The following is an 18,675-nucleotide window of genomic DNA, read 5'->3' on the forward strand; positions in this document are numbered from 1 at the left end:
AAAGGTATAAAGTGAATGTTATGAGCTTCCTTAGAGAAAAGTTCATTTCAGTGTCATTTCACTGGCTGCATGATGGTAATTTTTTAGATATATCAAAGAATAAATTTTTCTGGTGTTAAGTACCATTGAGGGACTCACTGAATGTATTTCTTTGTTTATAGAAAATATTAAAGATTCCTATGGTTTTGCACTTAAAAACAATATTATAAGATTTAAGGTATAAAATATTATACCATAGCCATATCATCAACTCTACAGAAATTATGTAATATGATTATAATAGAATCAAAACAAAATATTTCTATCAAGAAAATTTCCCTATTGTACCCAATTACCATCTTTGTTTTGGGGGATTTGTAAGACACAGTACTTTATCCTGCTATAGTGTTCAAATTATTGTCCTAAAATTTGAATCTGCAGAATACCAACTAACATTTATAGGTCTGCAAGCTTACATACTGGAGCTTCAACAATTCATACTTTAGATATAAATCAAGATACAACTTGTTTTTCATCTGTGAAATGGCAGATCTCATGGAAATGTATGAGGAAAAAATGCAGAAGAGCTACTTCTTTAAAACCAAATTATTTGGAAAATAAAAATGTTTCCCTCACTTCTTTAATTGTACTAAGAAAATCACATGCCATAATAAATTACACACACACACCCAAACACCACACACACGAGATAAAACACACTAACTGACTCAGACAGAGGCATACACCCACAGCCAAACAGTGGATAGAACTTGGGGACTTTTATAGAAGAATAGGAGGAAGGATTGCATCCCTAAGTGGATAGGAACTCCACAGGAAAACCAACAGAGTCAACTAACATGGACCTAACCAGGAGAGGAAGCACCTAGCCTCCCAGGGACTTGAAGTACCAGGGTAGGAGGATACTACCCAGGGAGAACCCCACCCACTCAGAGGAGAAGGGGAGGGAAGGAGGAGAGGGTAACCAGGGCAGTGAATAAGATCTTAAGTGAATATATATATATATATATATATATATATATATATATATATATATGCATGCATATATAATTTTTTAAGTCTTTCTGGAACATTAATCTCTGCAATCATATGAGCAGGACAAATTAATTATTTGTTTCTCACTCTCTCAATGAATTATAGGATTAGAAAAAGAAAAAAATTAACTTAATTTTGTTACATTTTAAGAATAAAGGCAAACTTGAATATATTGGTTCAGTAAGATGTTGACTTTTGACACTTCTACTTTCTTTCTACATATGGATTTAAAATAACATTAAAGTTTTTTTCTTTGATATTTAGGTACTTTCTGTGTATTTCTCTGTCTCTGCCTCTGACTGTCTCTGTCGTTGACCCCTTCCGTGTGTGTGTGTGTGTGTGTGTGTGTGTGTGTGTGTGTGTGTGTGTGTGTGTGTTAGTTTGGGTGAGAAGGAATGGGAGAGTTCTATGGGGAGCTGGAAAAAGAAAAAGAGGGGAAACGTGATACAAATAAAACATATAAATAAAAATTAAATACAAAATAAAAAGGCATTAAAGGGACTTGCCATTCATTAAGCCTTGTCCCCACCTGTATTGTCAAAATGAAACTGCAAAGAAGCAATTAGTTAGTGGGTGAATTGACTTGAAAATGAAAGCAATACCCAAAAGTGAGATGATGCTGTGACAGGTATTTAAACCAGGAGCCCAGCACACTAAACTTGGAACAGATCCAGGACTGGTAGAGAAGCCTGGGTCATTTATAACTAGGGATAATTCTTACAGGGTTTAGGCTTTCAGTCTGAGTCACAACACTTTATTCTGACAGTTTTACAGCTTTTCTTTATGAAGAGGCATTCAGCTTCTTGTCATACCTTGGAGTCATATTCCATCAGCTTTTCCATCCAAGCAACAGTCACATCAAAGAGTAAAAATAAAAGTCAAAATATGTTTTTTTAAGCAAAGCCCACACTGCTAAGTTTATTTTTAAAAGAGGACACAGTTAATTTCTCTCATTTGCAGAATGTCAGGCAGAAGTGTATGTATAATACAAGCAAGCGGCAGAAAGAGAATCCTTCCTTTAAACTCAGGTCACCAGCTCACAGCTAATTTCTACTTCCTTAAACACAGCATGACTCTCAGCAAGACTGACAGCAGGGTCTAGCTCCTCCTTTAACTGGAGGGATCATTTCCATTCTGGGAAGCAGAGTCCCTAGATCCAGCTTCTCTTGCCAGCTTAATCCCCATCAATTATAAAGACTCCCTGAGGAAACACAACCTGGTGTCTGTGTTTAAGTTCTCAGTACCAGCTCTATTAATTACTGCAACAATTAGTGATTTTGTTATCTTCATTTGGTGGTTTTTTATCTCCTGTGAGTGGCCAAAGTTGAAGAATACATTTTCATGTAATAGAAGCCCATTGTTTTGTTTTTTAGCAATATTTCTTCCAACTTGCATCTAATAGGCAAGAACTACTGCCAAGTGACAGCCTAACCACTTGTTTGTTTGCAGAAAAGATTTTGCTCCGTGGCACAGGATGAACTTGAACTTTCTGTATAGTCCACGATAACCGCAGACTTACAATATCCCCCTCAGAAATTGAATTCTAGAATTAAAGACATGCATCACTACACCTAGCTCATGTTTCTTTAATTGTGGCAATCCCAGAGAGTATTCAAAAACATGCCCCATAGAAGACTACTCATTAAAAGAAAATGCTCTGAGATTCAAGACAGTCTCATCACTACTGCCCCAAATATCTACATTTATTCTGTTGTCATTTAAGAGTATAATTATTTTTTCTATTAAACTATAATATAGGCCAGATAAGATTAAAAAAACCATTTTTCCTTCAAAATTTTAATAAGTCTGAAACTTAAGTCCTAGTGAAAGCATACATTAATACTGTTACGACTGAAACTGAGTTCTTCCCTCGCATTCAATATAGCAGATATTTTACCTTTACTTTTTCTTGAAAACGTATTCTCATGTTTGTGTTTCTTTCCTCACTTATACATTCTCTTACACTCAGTAGAAAAGAGCCAAATATATGCTTGAAAAACTGTAAGAAGATCCATCAATGTTGCAGAAGTGCAACAGATATCAAATCCAAGCAAACATTACTTGGCTACTTCTGGAAGAGCAGGTCTTGGGAATCAGAGATCATGGTCCACAATCTCTGCAAACCTCACTAAGCTACAGTTTGCTTTATTTTCTATTTCTCCTCCCTTTCAATTCATTTCCTCCTCCACCATTTTCTTCATTCTAAGACAATTGAGCTTCAAACAACCAAAAGTCATAGTTAAGCTGGTATCCATTGCTACATCTCAGGAAATCCCTTTTCATTGGTTAAGAGTTGAGTAGCTCCATGTTCAGAAGCAGGTGAATTTTAAACCTAGAAATTAAATAGGGGAAGAATTTTTAAGTTACTTATATGTGTATACATGTGCATGTGGGCACACTCACTTGTGTGAAATGAATTTTGTGTCTATGTGTCTGAGATAAATTGTATGTTTATATTGTGAGATATTATTTGCACACATGTGTGTGCATGTGCGTGTGCATGTGTGTATGCATGCATATACTGCATGAACTAGGGCCTCATGCAAGTTAGGGCCTACCACTGAGCTATGTACCCATCCCTATTTTCAATTTGATTTTGAGATAAAGTCTCAGGAAGCTTTCAGTCTAGCTTTGAGTTCACACTGAACCTCAGAGAGTCATGATTCTCTTGCCTTAGTCCTGAGTAGCTGTAAATGGATATGAATATATATACATATATTTACACACAGAGATAGATAATAGGTAGATGATAGATAGATAGATAGATAGATAGATAGATAGATAGATAGATAAGAATAGAAGGATAGATAGATGAATGGATGGATGAATGGATAGATGGATGGATGGACAGAAAGATTAGATAGGTGGATAGACAGACAGATAGATAGACAGACAGACAGATATATAGATAAAATGGATAGATGGATGATAGATAGATAGATAGATAGATAGATAGATAGATAGATGATAGATAAATAGATGGATTATAGTAGGTACACAGGTAGATATGATATGATAGATATTTGATGCTTAATGTTGATTATTAACTTGACAAAACTAAGAATACAAGCCTTTGGGCATCTTTGTGAGTCATTATCTAAACTAGATTGATTACCATGTTTGCATGTGAGTGATTTTCATTATTACCTCAACTGAAAAAATACCCATCCTTAATATGGGTGACAACTAGACATATGAAAAAAAAAATCTCAGTGAAGCCTTCTTTCTTTTCTTGTTCTTGTTTGCCATTACATGTCACTGTGAAATTATCTACCTGTTGACAAGTTTGTCTCACCTGTTGTTGCCATTATACTGCAATCTGCCACTGACATGGGAACCTTGGACTAAAGATGGCCAACTCTCTAGGAATCCTCTGTACTAACCTGAAACTGTTGAAACATTTGACCTCCTGTATTGGTCCACTACCAATACTCAGCCTCTTCAGTGTGAAAACAGCTACTATTGGATAGATACATATTATATTTTATTCACGTATTCATAGTATGTCCATCTCCATATATTATACATGTACACATATTCTATTGATTCTGTTTTTTTAGAGAACTTTAACAATGTACATCAATATGTAATTAACACATACCATTATATATCTCTATATATACCATTCATATATCATTAACATACATAAGTGCATGCACCCTCATATGTATATAATTTTTCTGTAGCTCATTCCTAGTTTACAGTGATTTCGAGAGGTATAACCTCACATCGGATTTCTGAGGTCATAAATACAATCTCTGACTCACTTCCATACAACAGCTGAGAAGGATGTGCTGAAAATCTGATGAGGAGTAAATTTACCCTGACCTAAAGAACAATCTCACACAGCAGAAAAAAAAAAAAAAAAAAAAAAAAAAAAAAAAAAAAAAAAATGACTAATGAATAGGGGTCCTGTCTATTAACATTGATTTTTAAGAAGTCTAAATGAAATTGAGAAAGAATTTAGAGTACAACTTAAGTAGGAAGAAGATGTTTGAACATCATTCATCTGCAGAAACTCTTACTGATATAATTCCAACCTTTTCAAAAGGCTCACACTACTGCCTACTTCTCCTATTTACCAAAATTACCATAAAATATTAGAACACAAATAACAGACTATATTTCAAAAATACACTAAATGAACTGCTTTGTGTTTATAATTTATTCTTTCACTTAAATGTAGGCACATAGCACTTAATTCAAAAGCAGCTTTTATAGCTTCTTTCAGTTCATTTTCAGTACATTGATCCTTATTTTGGTACTATAAAAATTTGACACAACATTTTGTGAATGTCACAATAGGAGATAACATCCAGTGTTGTTTTTTCCCAACTAATATCCTGCTAAAATCAGAGGATGGATAGAATATACTAAATATATGATTTATACTAAAAATAAGTTGTTGGGGTACCCATATGAACATCAGCTACAATTGTGAAGTGAGGACTAGATTCTGCCTATAATAAATGCAAGGACAAAAATGGAACAGAGACTGAAGGAATGGCCAAATAACTTGAGACACATAACTCTTCCCAACTTGAGACCCATCCCTTAGGCAAGAACCATTCCATGACACTATTAATGATACTCTGTTATGCTTGCAGACAGGAGCCTAGCATAACAATCTTCTGAGAGGGTTCACACAGTAGCTGACTAAAACAGATGGAAAGCCACACAGCAAAACATTAGAGAGCACTCAGGGAATCTGGTAGAAGAGATGACGGAAGGATTGCAGGACCCAGAGGGAATCAGAACTCCACAGGAAGGCCAACAGAGTTAACTAACCTGGATCCTTGGGAGCTTACAAAGTAGTAGTGATTTCTATTCTTTAAAGTAGATTTTCACTAATGTAGCAATTTTTTACATAAGGAAACCATTATAACCATTAATATCTATGCAGTACGGTTACTATACAATTAGCTCTTGAATCATCAAGATCATTGTTTTTAGAATTAAAATATATTACGAAAATCATTAACTCATTAATGATTAAGTTTTAAGAAAATTCTAGCAGCTATAGATGCTGATCTATAAAATAATCCTGTCACAAAGAGCTGCTATTCATGCATTCTAGACAGGAAGAACTTGTACATTATACCAAGATGGAGAAAGAAGGAATGAAAGTATGGAGGGAGGAAACGAGTGAGAGAGATGAAAAGAAGAGAAGGGGGAAGACAGAGACAAACAGAAATAAAGAGACAGAAAGAGCTTTATCTATAATTTGGAAGCAGAGGAAGAATTATATGTCATATGCCAGCCTGAGCTGTATAATAAAACTTCTAAAGAAAGAAGCAAAGGGAAAAGGAGTGAGTTTGAAGTGATATTTCTGATAAAATATATCCTAAATTTTTAAATATGAATACGCAATAAGATTAATAGCTAAAATATACAAAATAGAGTAACAGTAAAATTAATTAAAAGCTTAAAAAAGACAAAGTAGAAAGAAAATTGGATTCTGAAGGAGTCATTGTTTCTCATAAGAACACATATACACACAAAGAAGCACTTTTGAGGAATTCCTTTAATTCTTTTACTAAGCACTGTGTGAATGACTGACATAGGTTAGAATCAGAGTGAACTTGAGGCTGAATAGATTCTATTACAATTTTCCTCTGTCTTCTGAGACTTCCGAGTGCATAGTTCACCTGAATTAATTGAATGAAGCATACATTTTAGAAGAAAATGAAATAATTCCATCTATCACTCAGGGGATAAAGTGAGTCTATGCTAAAACCTCCAGAGAACCAATTATTGGTTTCTAAATGTAAACATTCTGTGTGCAACACTTTCATTGAAGAAATGTATAAGGTGAAAATGGCTGTTACTTAATGCTACCATTCAAACCCAGTACCTTGACGGACCCAGTCTCCATGATGAATTGTGTGCTGTAATACATGACAACATTTCTGACATCCAGAGAGCAGATCTGCCCAGTCGATGGTCATGGTGGCTTCTTCATCATCACATGCATTAGCAGGGCGCTCAAAAAGGGAAATCATGGCTGCTGTGAAAGCAATTGCTTGAACCTTGGGTCATCAAAAGAGAAACAAACACAGGCAGTGCACTGTTCAACAGTTCTATGTACCCTAACATTAACAAGGAATGGATCATGAGTTAGGAAGATTCTCTATGATATTACTTAAAGTATGCAATCGATGACAGTAGAAATACCACTATATAGTTCACAGAGTTCCAAGCATTGCTTTTCACTTTAATAAGGACTTGCCATTGAAAACAGGAAGAATGGAAGCTTTCACAGTCATGAAAGGGAATTGATTGTTCAAGCCTCTTCAGTGTCTGGCACACTACAGTGTCATTGATTAAGTAATGACTTCTCTCACCTGAGATCAATTTGATAGGAGGAGAAATGACTGTATCCAATGTCACAGGTTCAATTTTACTGTCTTTCATGTTTCTATTCTTTTGTGATGTCATATAAAATATGAATACCCTCTTAGCTCTCTGACAATGGAAATCCCCCAAACCAAAACAACTAATTTAAAAGGCCAATAGCAAGTAATTTTATACATTAATGGTAAATATTTACTAATATTGGGATCTATTGTATTAAACATTTTATAACATTTGTAAGTTTTTAATTTAAAAAATATAACTACACACACAGATAAGATCATAACAAAAGTATATATTTTACAAATTAAAGGTGGAATTGTAGTATAACCCATCTCTTTCATATCCAATGAGTATAGCCTCATAATTTATAACATAGAAGGTCATACTAAAGGCATTTGAATTTCTACTTTCATCTACAGTTTAAAGATGAAATCCTTATTGCGAAGTCACATCTTTCTCTCACTTACCTTTCCATTTATATCCCCAAAAGAAAGGATGGAGTCTTTGGGATCAGTAGGATCATACCAATAATCCATGCATATGGGAGCTCCTTGCAGGCCTTGGAGTTTGTATTGGCAAGGAAATTCTTCTTTGGACAGTAGATCATAGAAGCAAATCTCTTTGCTTGTAAAAGCCACTGCTATCTAGAGTTGCCAAGTAGAAAAATCAAAGGGTATTAGTGATGGATTTAGTGTAATTGATATAAAAAGCAAGCATGCACATCAAATTTCCAAATGAGACATAGTTCTTTGAGAGCCTTTATCAGTGTTATAAAAATATGCATAGTAGGACAAATTCTAACATTGGACTCTAGCGAAAAAATAAAATCAAGCCAAAAGAAAACACATTAATTGCCAAAGGCATCTGAGCACCCTTTCTTTCCTATTTTGATCCTCCATCCATCATCACCCTCCATCCATAAGAATGTTGTCAATTAATTATATATAAAATGGAAAAGATATGAGTCGCTGCTTGTGATGTTATTTTGACACACCCAAGAGAAGGCTTTGGAAAGCATAGACCCTCCAGGTAAGATGATAGACACCAAAGATGAATGTGGCTGTCACTGCTAGTGCTGCATTTCATACTAGCCAGAGGTTCTGCCCCATCATTTTCTAGTCTTTTTCACAACTATCAAGTGTATTTATAAACATTTTGTACCTTGTTAACATTTTCCAGAGAAACCAGACTTGTCACCCATAGGTGTTTGAGTTTGATGGCATCTGAAGTAATAGGAAGTGCTTCTTGAAACTTTAAGTTCTCTCCCCAGATTCCTAGTAAGCCTTCCTTGCTAATAGTTAAGTAACGACTTGAACTTTTTAAGAAAACTACTTTCTGAATGGTGTCCTTGTGTTTTCCTGGGAGGAATTCAAGATCGTTCCATTGGGGAACGATTGTTGCTTTTGCTCGCTCATCTCTCTCATAAAGTGATAACAGAATAAATGAAGTCAGCTTGTCCCAGTCAATGAAGCCATCCTGGGCCACGTCCACTTTATCAAAGAGTTCTCCATATTCTTCCTTTGTTCCCCAACCCACAGTCTCTGTCATCTTCTGTACAAATTCTTCTCTGGGCATACAAATGGTTTGGCTTGGATCTTGAGACTAGAAATTAGAATAGAGAAGTAAGACAACAGAAAACTGATCACAGAGTGAAGAACACTGTGCTGTCTCCAAGTTGATTTAGTTAGCAATTCTTGCAGTGTAGGAAGAAAAACATCTCCCATTTTAGGGAGGAACTATATTTACATGAATTTTGGCAGGAGAGATAAATAATTTATAGGGCTAGAAACTACATGTTCAATTAGAAATGTTAAGGAAGGAGAGTTAGAGATTATGTGTTGATAGAGGAGGGCATTACAGAGATGTAGAACATTATCCGTGAAGCTGGAAAAGGCAAGGTAAGGATTCAGGAAAGCATTTCTGATAACAATTTTATTAGCTAATGAAATCCCATTTTGGACTTCTGACCTCCAAACAATAAATCAATAAAATTTAATATTTAATCACCTAAGTTTGTAGTAATTCTTTAAAGCAGGAACAGAAAATTAATATAGTGGTTTGTAGAAGAATGCATAAATCCTAGAAAAAGCTTGATAGAATCAGTAAAATTACAACATAATAAAATTTTAATTTAAAGGTAAGAAATCTACTTCTGTAAACACCATATTATAAGAGACACTGAAACTATAGTTATAATCCATTAAGTGTCTACAAGAGGAAAGCTAGCAGATACTAAAGTATGGCTCCCAGAGGAAACACAGGGTCACATTTCTACAAATCTCTAGGCACCCCATTCTCAAAAGGGGCTAATACATCATTTTATTTGATGTGTATTTCTATTGAAAAACACCATATTTCACATTACTGTTACCTCTTCCTAACTGGTTTTTATAACCAATAGCATTGTAATTCATGTCTGAATAAAATCATTTTGCATGTTTTGGAATTGTCAAATATTTTTGAGAATGAAAGCATTAGTAACACTTCAAAACTGTACTCAGGGACCATTTTAAACAGCAAATCATGAGGGGGTCAGGTGAAGAGTTAAGAAAGGATAAGAATAAAGTTGAAAGAAAGGAGGGAAGTAAGGTGCACAAGAGGAAACCTGAGAAAGGGGGTAAAAGGAGAAAGGGAGATGGGGAAAGGGAGGAGAGAGACAGAGGGAGAGAGAGGGGCTCTAAGAAGATATAGAAGACAGCACTTCCTTGTGTTACAATGTCAGAGCTAGAAGGAGGCTGAATTTCAAGGAGGCTGAATGTCAACCTTGTGGAATGTCAACCTCATGCGATTTTGTTTGTGAATCTAGGATACCCACAATTTTTACTATTTTTTAATCCCCTGAAGGACCACTATATTGGTGAGAGTAACAATTCATACTGACTGTGACAATACAAAAAATATAGAGTGGAAGGCAAATTGATAGTCTGTACATATTTCAAGTAATAATAGAGCTTAATATAGTGGGATTTGTGAAGAAGGAATCAGCTTTCCACAAAAAGAGCCAAAGAGTGAGAAAACACCTAGGATATGAGGTACTGTGTAATAAAAATGTTTTAACAAATGGGTGTTTTGTTGTCATGTGTCAGTGTCATTAGTCACACGATCTCCTTCATTTATGCACATTTGATACAGGGCCCATTTATATGTAAGAATTATCAGAAGCCCACTGTGTCTTGATCCTCTGCTTAGGAAAGAATTACAGGACACCGAGAGCATCCTCCCTCCCCAAGGAAACCTCCTGGGGCCCCCAAACTAACCAGCTTGGAACCCTGCCTGAATAACCATCCTAGTCAAATCTGCCCACCTCCACACCTGAGTCTGACTGGGACACAGCTTACAGAATAGGATTCACAAGCAACATAGCTGCAAATAAGATCTACCTGAGGCACAGACAACAGAGTAGTATTTTCTGTCCTCCATTGTCTGTCCCATGGCTTCTCCACCTGCCTAAGAAGTCCTGATTCCATCAGGATCATTTGGCCAACACCAGAGAAAACCAGGTGCCTAAAGGACAGCATAAGAACAAACAATCAAAAGGACATTACCAGAGCCCAGTTATCCTGCTACAACTAACTGCATATCCTAATGAAACTGAAATACAAGAGGAGGATCTTAAATCCAAACTTATAAAGATAAAAAAGAACTTTTAAAGAGGACATGAATAAATCACTTGAGGAAAATCCATTAACCAGATAGAAGCATTAAAAGACAAAGTAAATAAATATAAAGAAATGAAGAAAAACACAAACAGGTGATGAATATGTATAAAACTCTAAGACCTAAAAAGAAAAATGGAAACAATAAAGAAGACAAAAACTAAGACAATTATGGAGTTAGAAAACCTAAGAAAGATAACAAGAACTAAAGACATAAGCATCACCAACAGAATACTGGAGATGGATGAGAGAATTTGAGGATTGGAAGATATGATAGAAAAAATCAATATATTAGTCAAAGAAAAATGCAAAATCTAAGAAGTATGTAACAAAAATTATCCAGAAAATTTGGGACACTATAAAATGATGAAATCTAAGAATATTAGAAATAGAAGATGATTGCCAGCCCAAAGGCCCAGAAAATATCTTCAATAAAATAATAGAAGAAAATTTCCCTAACCTAAAGAAAAAAATGTCTATAAAAATACAAGAGGCTTACAGAACACCAAATAGTTTGGACTAGAAAAGAAAATCCCCTAATCCCCTACCACATAATAATCAAAGTACTAAATAGACAGAACAAAGAAAAATTAAAAGCAGCCAGGGGGAAAGACCAAGTAATATATAAAGGCAGATATAGCAAAATTATACCCAATATCTCATCTGAGGCTTTAAAAGCTAGAAAGGCCAGGGCAGAGGTCTTACAGACCCTAAGAGACAAGAGATGTCAGCCCAAATTACTATACCCAGAAAAACTTTCAATCACTATATATGGAGAAACCAAGATATTCTGTAACAAAACTAAATTCAAACAATACCTTTACTGTAACAAAGCCCTATACAGGATAATAGAAAGAAGGTTCCATTCCAATGAGCCTAACTCCATTCAAGAAAATATAAAAAAATAATTTCACACCATTAAAACCAATAGAACACACACTCTCTCTTTCTCTTTCTCTTTCTCTTTCCCTCTCTTTCTTTCTCTCTCTCTTTCTCTCAACAACCACCAATATACAAATAACAGGAAGTAATAATCATTAGTTATTAATATCTCTCAACATCAATGGACTCAATTCCCCAGTAAAAAGACATAGGCTAACAGCATAAACAGAATTTAACATTCTGCTATATACAGAAAACACCTCAGGAACAAAGATAGTCATTATATCGGTATTAAGGGATAGAAAGGGTTTTCCAAGAAAATGGACCTAAGAAACAAGTTGGAGTAGACATCTGAATGACTAATACAAAGATTTTCAACCAAAAGTACTCAAAAGAGATAAAGGACACTTCATACTCATCAAAGAATAAATCCACCAAGCGGACATCTCAGTTCTGAATATCTATACCCAAAGTGCAAGAAAATTTATATTCATAAAAGCTTATATCACATGTTGAAACCTACACATTAATAGTAGAGACCTCAACACCTCACTCTCACCAATGAACAGGTCATTGAGACAGAAACAAACAGAGAAATAATGAAACTAACACAGGTTATGATTCAAATGGACCTAACAGATGTCTATAGAACATTTCACTCTCCTTCTTTTCTATACCTCACCATCTGTCACAAAGCAAACCTAAACAGACACAAGAAGATTGAAATAACCCCATGCATCTTATCAGACCATCATGAATTAAAGTTGGACTTCAATAAAACCAGAAACACAGAAAGCCTACATACTCATGGAAACTAAAAATTCCTTGCTCAATGATCACTGGGTCAAGGAAAAAATAAATAAAAATAAAGACTTTCTAGAATTCAATAAAAATGATAACACAGCATACCCAATTTATGGGACACTATGAAAGCAGTGCTAAAAGGAAAGTTCGCAGCACTAAATGACCTCATAAAAAAGTTGGATAGTTTTCATAGTAGTGAATTAAAAGTACATATGAAGGCTCTAGAAATAAAAAGAAGCAAACATGCCCAAGAGGAGTAGACAACAGGAAATAATCAAACTCGGGCTGAAATCAATCAGTTAGAAACAATGAAAACAATACAAAGAATAAACAAACCCATAAGAGCTAATTATTTGAGAAAGGCATCAAGATAGCAAATCCTTAGCCAAACTAACTGAAAGTCAGAGAGACAGAACCCAAATTAACAAAATGAGAAATCAACAGGGAGACACAAAAGATACTAAGTAAATGCAAAGAATCATTAGGTGTTACTTCAAAAGCCTGTACTGTACAAAATTGGAAAAGCTAAATAAAATGGATGATTTTCTAGACAGATACCAATTACCAAAGCTAAATTAAGATGAGGTAAACTATCTGAATAGTCCCATAACCCCTAAGGAAATAGAAGCTGTCATTAAAAGTCTCCCAACCAAAACAAAGCCACGGGTCAGATTGTTTTAGAGTAGAATTCTTCCAGACTTTCAAAGAAGAGCTAATGCCAATACTCCTCAAACTATTTTCTCTAAAATAGAAACAAAAAGAACACAGCAAAATCATTCTATGAGGCAACAGTTACTCTGCTATCTAAACCATACAAAGACTCATAAAAAAGTTTCAGCCCAATTTCCCTTACGAACATTGATACTCAACAAAATACTCATAAACTAAATCCAAGAACACAACAAAGACATCATCTACTATGATCAAATGTGCTTTGTGCCAGGGATGCAGAGATGGTTCGACATACAAAATCCATCTTGGTACATCGTGGTACATTTTAGACTTTAGATAATCTACCATATATAAACAAACTGAAAGAAAAAAAAACCCACATAATCATCTAAATAGATTCCTAAAAAGCATTTGACAAAATCCAATACTCCTTTATGAAAAAGGTCTTGCAAGGAAAGGTATACAAGGGGCATACCTAAACTCATTAAAGCCAGCATCCAATATCAAACTAAATGGTCATATCTTCTGCCTTTTGAGTTACTTTTGATGCTCTACAAAGTCAGAGGAGGTCCCAGTTCTGGTTGGATGGTATCCTTAGCAGGAAATAACTCGATGAAAGAAAACCTAAGAGAACCCCTCAATCTATAAATGTTAGGACATACCATCATTTAATTGTTGTAATTACAGAATTTTAGTATAGTCAACCCAAAGCCCATCTCTCTCTCTCTCTCTCTCTCTCTCTCTCTCTCGCTCTCTCGCTCTCTCGCTCTCTCGCTCTCTCTTTATCTCTCTATTGCACACACACACACACACACACACAAAAATATACATTATACCTGTTTAACTTGAATCATGACTTTAAGACTGAGTTTGGCATGTTTTTTATGGAATGTTGTAAGTGATATTATCCCTTAGTTCGTGTGAGGCTCTAGTAAGATAAACTGTATTAAAAACTGTAAATTATTAATAAAAGCCTGTCAATTATATTAAACATCAGTTATTATTGTAGATGAAGCCACATCAAGCTAAATTCATAAGCATATATTTAGTATAGATATAAAATTTGGGTGCATTTTATTTCATTATAAATGATATTAAATACTTAGTTTAAAATTTTTAAGTGAACAGTGAGTCACTCTGATAAAGCTGTCCTCATAAAATAGTATTAGCTTGAAGTGAGACAGTCAGATAAAACTGTTTCATGATGCACTTAAAAACATATCTTTTTAACCCCTCTTAGTGCCTGCTCTAGCATTCTTGAACTAAAAACATAATGTTCTTATCTCTCAGATGTCTCATCTAATTCAGATAAAACATATATGCAATTGAGAAACATAATTATTCTGCTTAACATAACACTTTAAATTATTTGTCATGACAATTTGCTAAGAAAATATCTAGGTACTGACTCTAATTCCTTTTCTGAGGATACCCAGACTACATGGATCTTGATTATCTCACTTGATACATTTTAAACTTTAGAAAATCTGTCTTCTGAATATCCTTCAAATATAGAACATTATAAAGATCATTTCATTTTAATATTTATGAAAACTGAGGTCTGAACCTCAATGTTAAACTCTAAAAATATTCCCTTTTAAAGAAACCTGACATCCCTTTTTGGTACTATGGAAAGACTGTGTATTTATAGCTGGTAATGTCTAAAAATTAAACTCTCCTGTAGTGATCAGTTTTATGGATTTTTTTTTGAGGAAGGAATCAAAATTACTATGTAATATCTACCAAATGGCACCCTACCATGTACAAATAGAGATAGATAGATAATTGTTTTTCATTTTGATTTGTCCACTTACCACATATCTGGAAACTATATCTCTAAAATGTACACTTACCTTTACCTCACAATACTCTAAGGAGACATAGATAATTTAAGAAGCCTTTATTAATAAACATTTCTACTATTTTCAATGTGCTAGTTTTATAATAAGCCTACAAATACATCTAATATCAATTAAGTAATCAATTCTTAAGAAAATTTTTCTAGAAACAATTTGAGACAAATAACTTATATATGATTTTAATAGACATACATAATTTTTATTATTTGAGAATTTCATACTTGTATACATTGAGGTTCAATAAAATCCACAATCTCTCCCCTCCCCCCACATCTTTTCCCTTCCTAATTCCTGTGCTTTGCTTTTTATTTATTGTATATTTTATTTATTTACATATCATATATTATCCTCTTTCCCCAGTCCCCCCAGAAACACCTTATCCCATCCCCCTACTGTTACTTCTATGAGGGTGTGTCCCCACACATCAACCCACTTACCCCTCCCACCTACAAATTCCTTCACACTGGGGCATCCAGCCTTCATGGGACCAAGGACCTCCTCTCCCACCAATGCCTGACAAGGCCAGCCTCCTCTACACATACAACTGGAGAAATGGGTCCCTCTGATCATGTTCCCAGGCTGGTGGTTTCGACCCTGAGAGCTCTCATTGGTTGGTATTGTCGCTCTTCCCCATGGGAACGAAAGCCCTTTCAGCTCCTTCAGTCTTCTCTCTACCTCCTCCGTTGGCGATCACATGATCAGTTCAATGGTTAGCTGCCAGCATCTGCCTCTGGCAGAGCCTCTGAGGAGACAGGTCTATCCTGGCATCCACAACAGTGCCTACATTTATTGACTGCACATGGGATGGTTCCTCAGGTAGGGCAGTCTCCAGACAACTTTTCCTCTGGTCTTTGCTCCACACTTTGTCTCCATATTTGCTTCCATGAGTATTTTGCTACACCTTCTAAGAAGGACCAAAGCACCCACACTTTGGAATTCCTTGTTCATGAGCTTCGTGTGGTCTGTGAATTGTATCTTAGGTATTGCAAGCTTATGGGCTAATATTTACTTATCAGTGAGTGCATACCATGAGTGTTCTTTTGTTATTGGGTTACCTCACTCAGGATGCTATTTTCTAGTTCCATTCATTTGCCTAAGAATTTCATGAATTCACTGTTTTTAATAACTGAGTCGTACTTCATTGTGTAAATGTGCCACATTTTCTGTATCCGTTCCTCTGTTGAAGGACATCTGGGTTCTTTCCAGCTTCTGGCTATTATAAATAAGGCTGCTATGAACATAGTGGAGCATGTGTCCTTGTTATATGTTGGAGCATCTTTTGGATATATACCCAGGAGTGGTATTGCTATGTTCACAGGTAATACTATGTTCAATTTTTTGAGGAACTGCCAGACTGATTTCCAGAGTGGTTGTACCAGTTTACAATCTCATCAACAATGGAGAAATGTTCCTCTTTCTTAACATTCTAGCCAGCTTCTGCTATCTCTTGAGTTTTTGATCTTAGCCATTCTGACTTGTGTGAGGTGGAATCTCAAGGTTGTTTTGATTTGCATTTCCTTGATCACTAAAGATGCTGAACAATGCTTTTTGAGCAGTTGAGTTTCCTCAGTTGAGAATTCTTTGTTTAGCTCTGTACCCCATTTTTAACAGGGTTATTTGATTGTCTGGAGTCTAATTTCTTGACTTCTTTGTTTAGTTTGTATATTAGCTCTCTATCTGATTGGTAAAGATATTTTCCCAATCTGTTGATTGTCATTTTGTACTATTGACAGTGTCCTTTGCCTTACAGAAGCTTTGCAATTTTATGAGGTCCTATTTATCAATTCTTGATCTTAAGCCATAAGCCACTGGTGTTCTGTTCAGGAACCTTTCCCCTGTGCCCATGTGTTTGAGGCTGTTCTCCACTTTCTCTTCTATTAAATTTAGTGTATCTGGTTTTATACAGAGATCCTTGATCTACTTGGACTTGAGCTTTGTACAAGGAGATAGTAATAGATTGATTTGTATTCTTTTACATGTTGACCTCGAGTTGAACCAGCACAATTGGTTGAAAATGCTATCTTTTTTCCACTGATGGTCAAAGATGAAGTGACCATAGTTGTGTGAGTTCATTTCTGGGTCTTCAGTTCTATTCCATTGGTCTACATACCTGTCTCTGTACAGGTTTTTTGTTATTCCAAACGAATTTGAGAATTGAGAATTGCTCTTTCTATCTCTATGAAGAATTGAGTTAGAATTTTGATGGGTATTGCATTGAATCTTTAGATTGCTTTCAGCAAGATGGACATTTTTACTATATTTATCATGCCAATCCATGAGCGTGGAAGATTTTTCCATTTTCTGAGATCTTCTTCAATTTCCTTCTTCAGAGACTTGAAGTTCCTGTCATACAGATCTTTCACTTGCTTGGTTAGATTCACACCAAGGTATTTTATATTATTTGTGACTATTGTGAAGGGTATCATTTCCCTAATTTCTTTCTCAATCTGTATATCCTTTGAATAGAAGAAACTACTGATTTGTTTGAGTTAATTTTATATCCAGCCACTTTGCTGAAGTTGTTTATCAAGTTTAGGAGTTCTCTGGTGAAAGTTTTGAGGTCACTTAAGTATACTATCATATCATCTGCAAATAGTGAAATTTTGACTTCTTTGATCCCAAATTGTATCCCTTTGACCTACTTTGGTTGCCTAATTGCCCTGGATAGGACTTTAAGTACTATATTGAATAACTAGGGAACCTTGTCTAGTTCCTGATCTTAGTGGGATTGCTTCAAGTTTCTCTCCATTTAGTTTGATGTTGGCTACTGGCTTGCTGTATATTGCTTTTACTATGTTTAGGTATGGGTGTTGAATTCTTTCCATGACTTTTACCATGAAGGGGTGTTGAATTTTGTCAAATGCTTTCTCAGCATCTAGTGAGATGATCATGTGGTTTTCTTCTTTGAGTTTGTTTATATAGTGGATTACATTGATGGTTTTCCATATATTGAACCATCTCTGCATTCCTGTGATAAAGCTTACGTGATCATGATGGATGATTGTTTTGAGGTGTTCTTTGTGAGAACTCTATTGTTTGCGAGAATTTTATTGTGTATTTTTGCATCAGTATTAATAAGGGAGATTGGTCTGAAGTTCTCTTTCTTTGTTGTGTCTTTGTGTGGTTTAAGTATGAGCATAATTGTGGCTTCATAGGACGAATTGGAATTGGACACTATTCCTTATGCTTCTATTTTGTGGAATAGTTTAAAAAGAATTGGTATTAGGTCTTCCTTGAAGATCTGTCTGATAGAATTCTGCACTAAAACCATCCGGTCCTGGGCTTGCTTTTTTTTTTTTTTTTTTTGAGACTATTAAAGACTGTTGCTATTTCTTTAGGGGTTATGGGATTATTTAGGTGGGTTTTCTGATCTTGATTTAACTTTGGTACCTTGTATCTATCTAGACAATTGT

The 18,675-nt window shown here is 35.1% G+C and overlaps 1 protein-coding gene across 4 annotated transcripts in view; it reads right to left on the minus strand.

Moving 5' to 3' along the window:
• Wdr49 (WD repeat domain 49) overlaps positions 1-18,675 on the minus strand; it is a 164,896-nt gene that overhangs the window by 125,297 nt on the left and 20,924 nt on the right. For 3 of the 4 annotated variants that reach the window (XM_076932536.1, XM_034501024.2, XM_076932535.1), the window contains exons 3-5: positions 8,551-8,991; positions 7,857-8,033; positions 6,887-7,061 (exon numbers count right to left, since the gene is read on the minus strand). In XM_076932536.1, the coding sequence (XP_076788651.1) occupies positions 6,887-7,061; positions 7,857-8,033; positions 8,551-8,991 (793 nt within the window). The remainder of the gene's footprint in view (positions 1-6,886; positions 7,062-7,856; positions 8,034-8,550; positions 8,992-18,675) is intronic. The other variant, XM_076932537.1, reaches the window with a different exon arrangement.

The sequence above is a fragment of the Arvicanthis niloticus genome, chromosome 4, assembly GCF_011762505.2.
Source record: "Arvicanthis niloticus isolate mArvNil1 chromosome 4, mArvNil1.pat.X, whole genome shotgun sequence".
Taxonomy (NCBI): Eukaryota; Metazoa; Chordata; class Mammalia; order Rodentia; family Muridae; genus Arvicanthis; species Arvicanthis niloticus.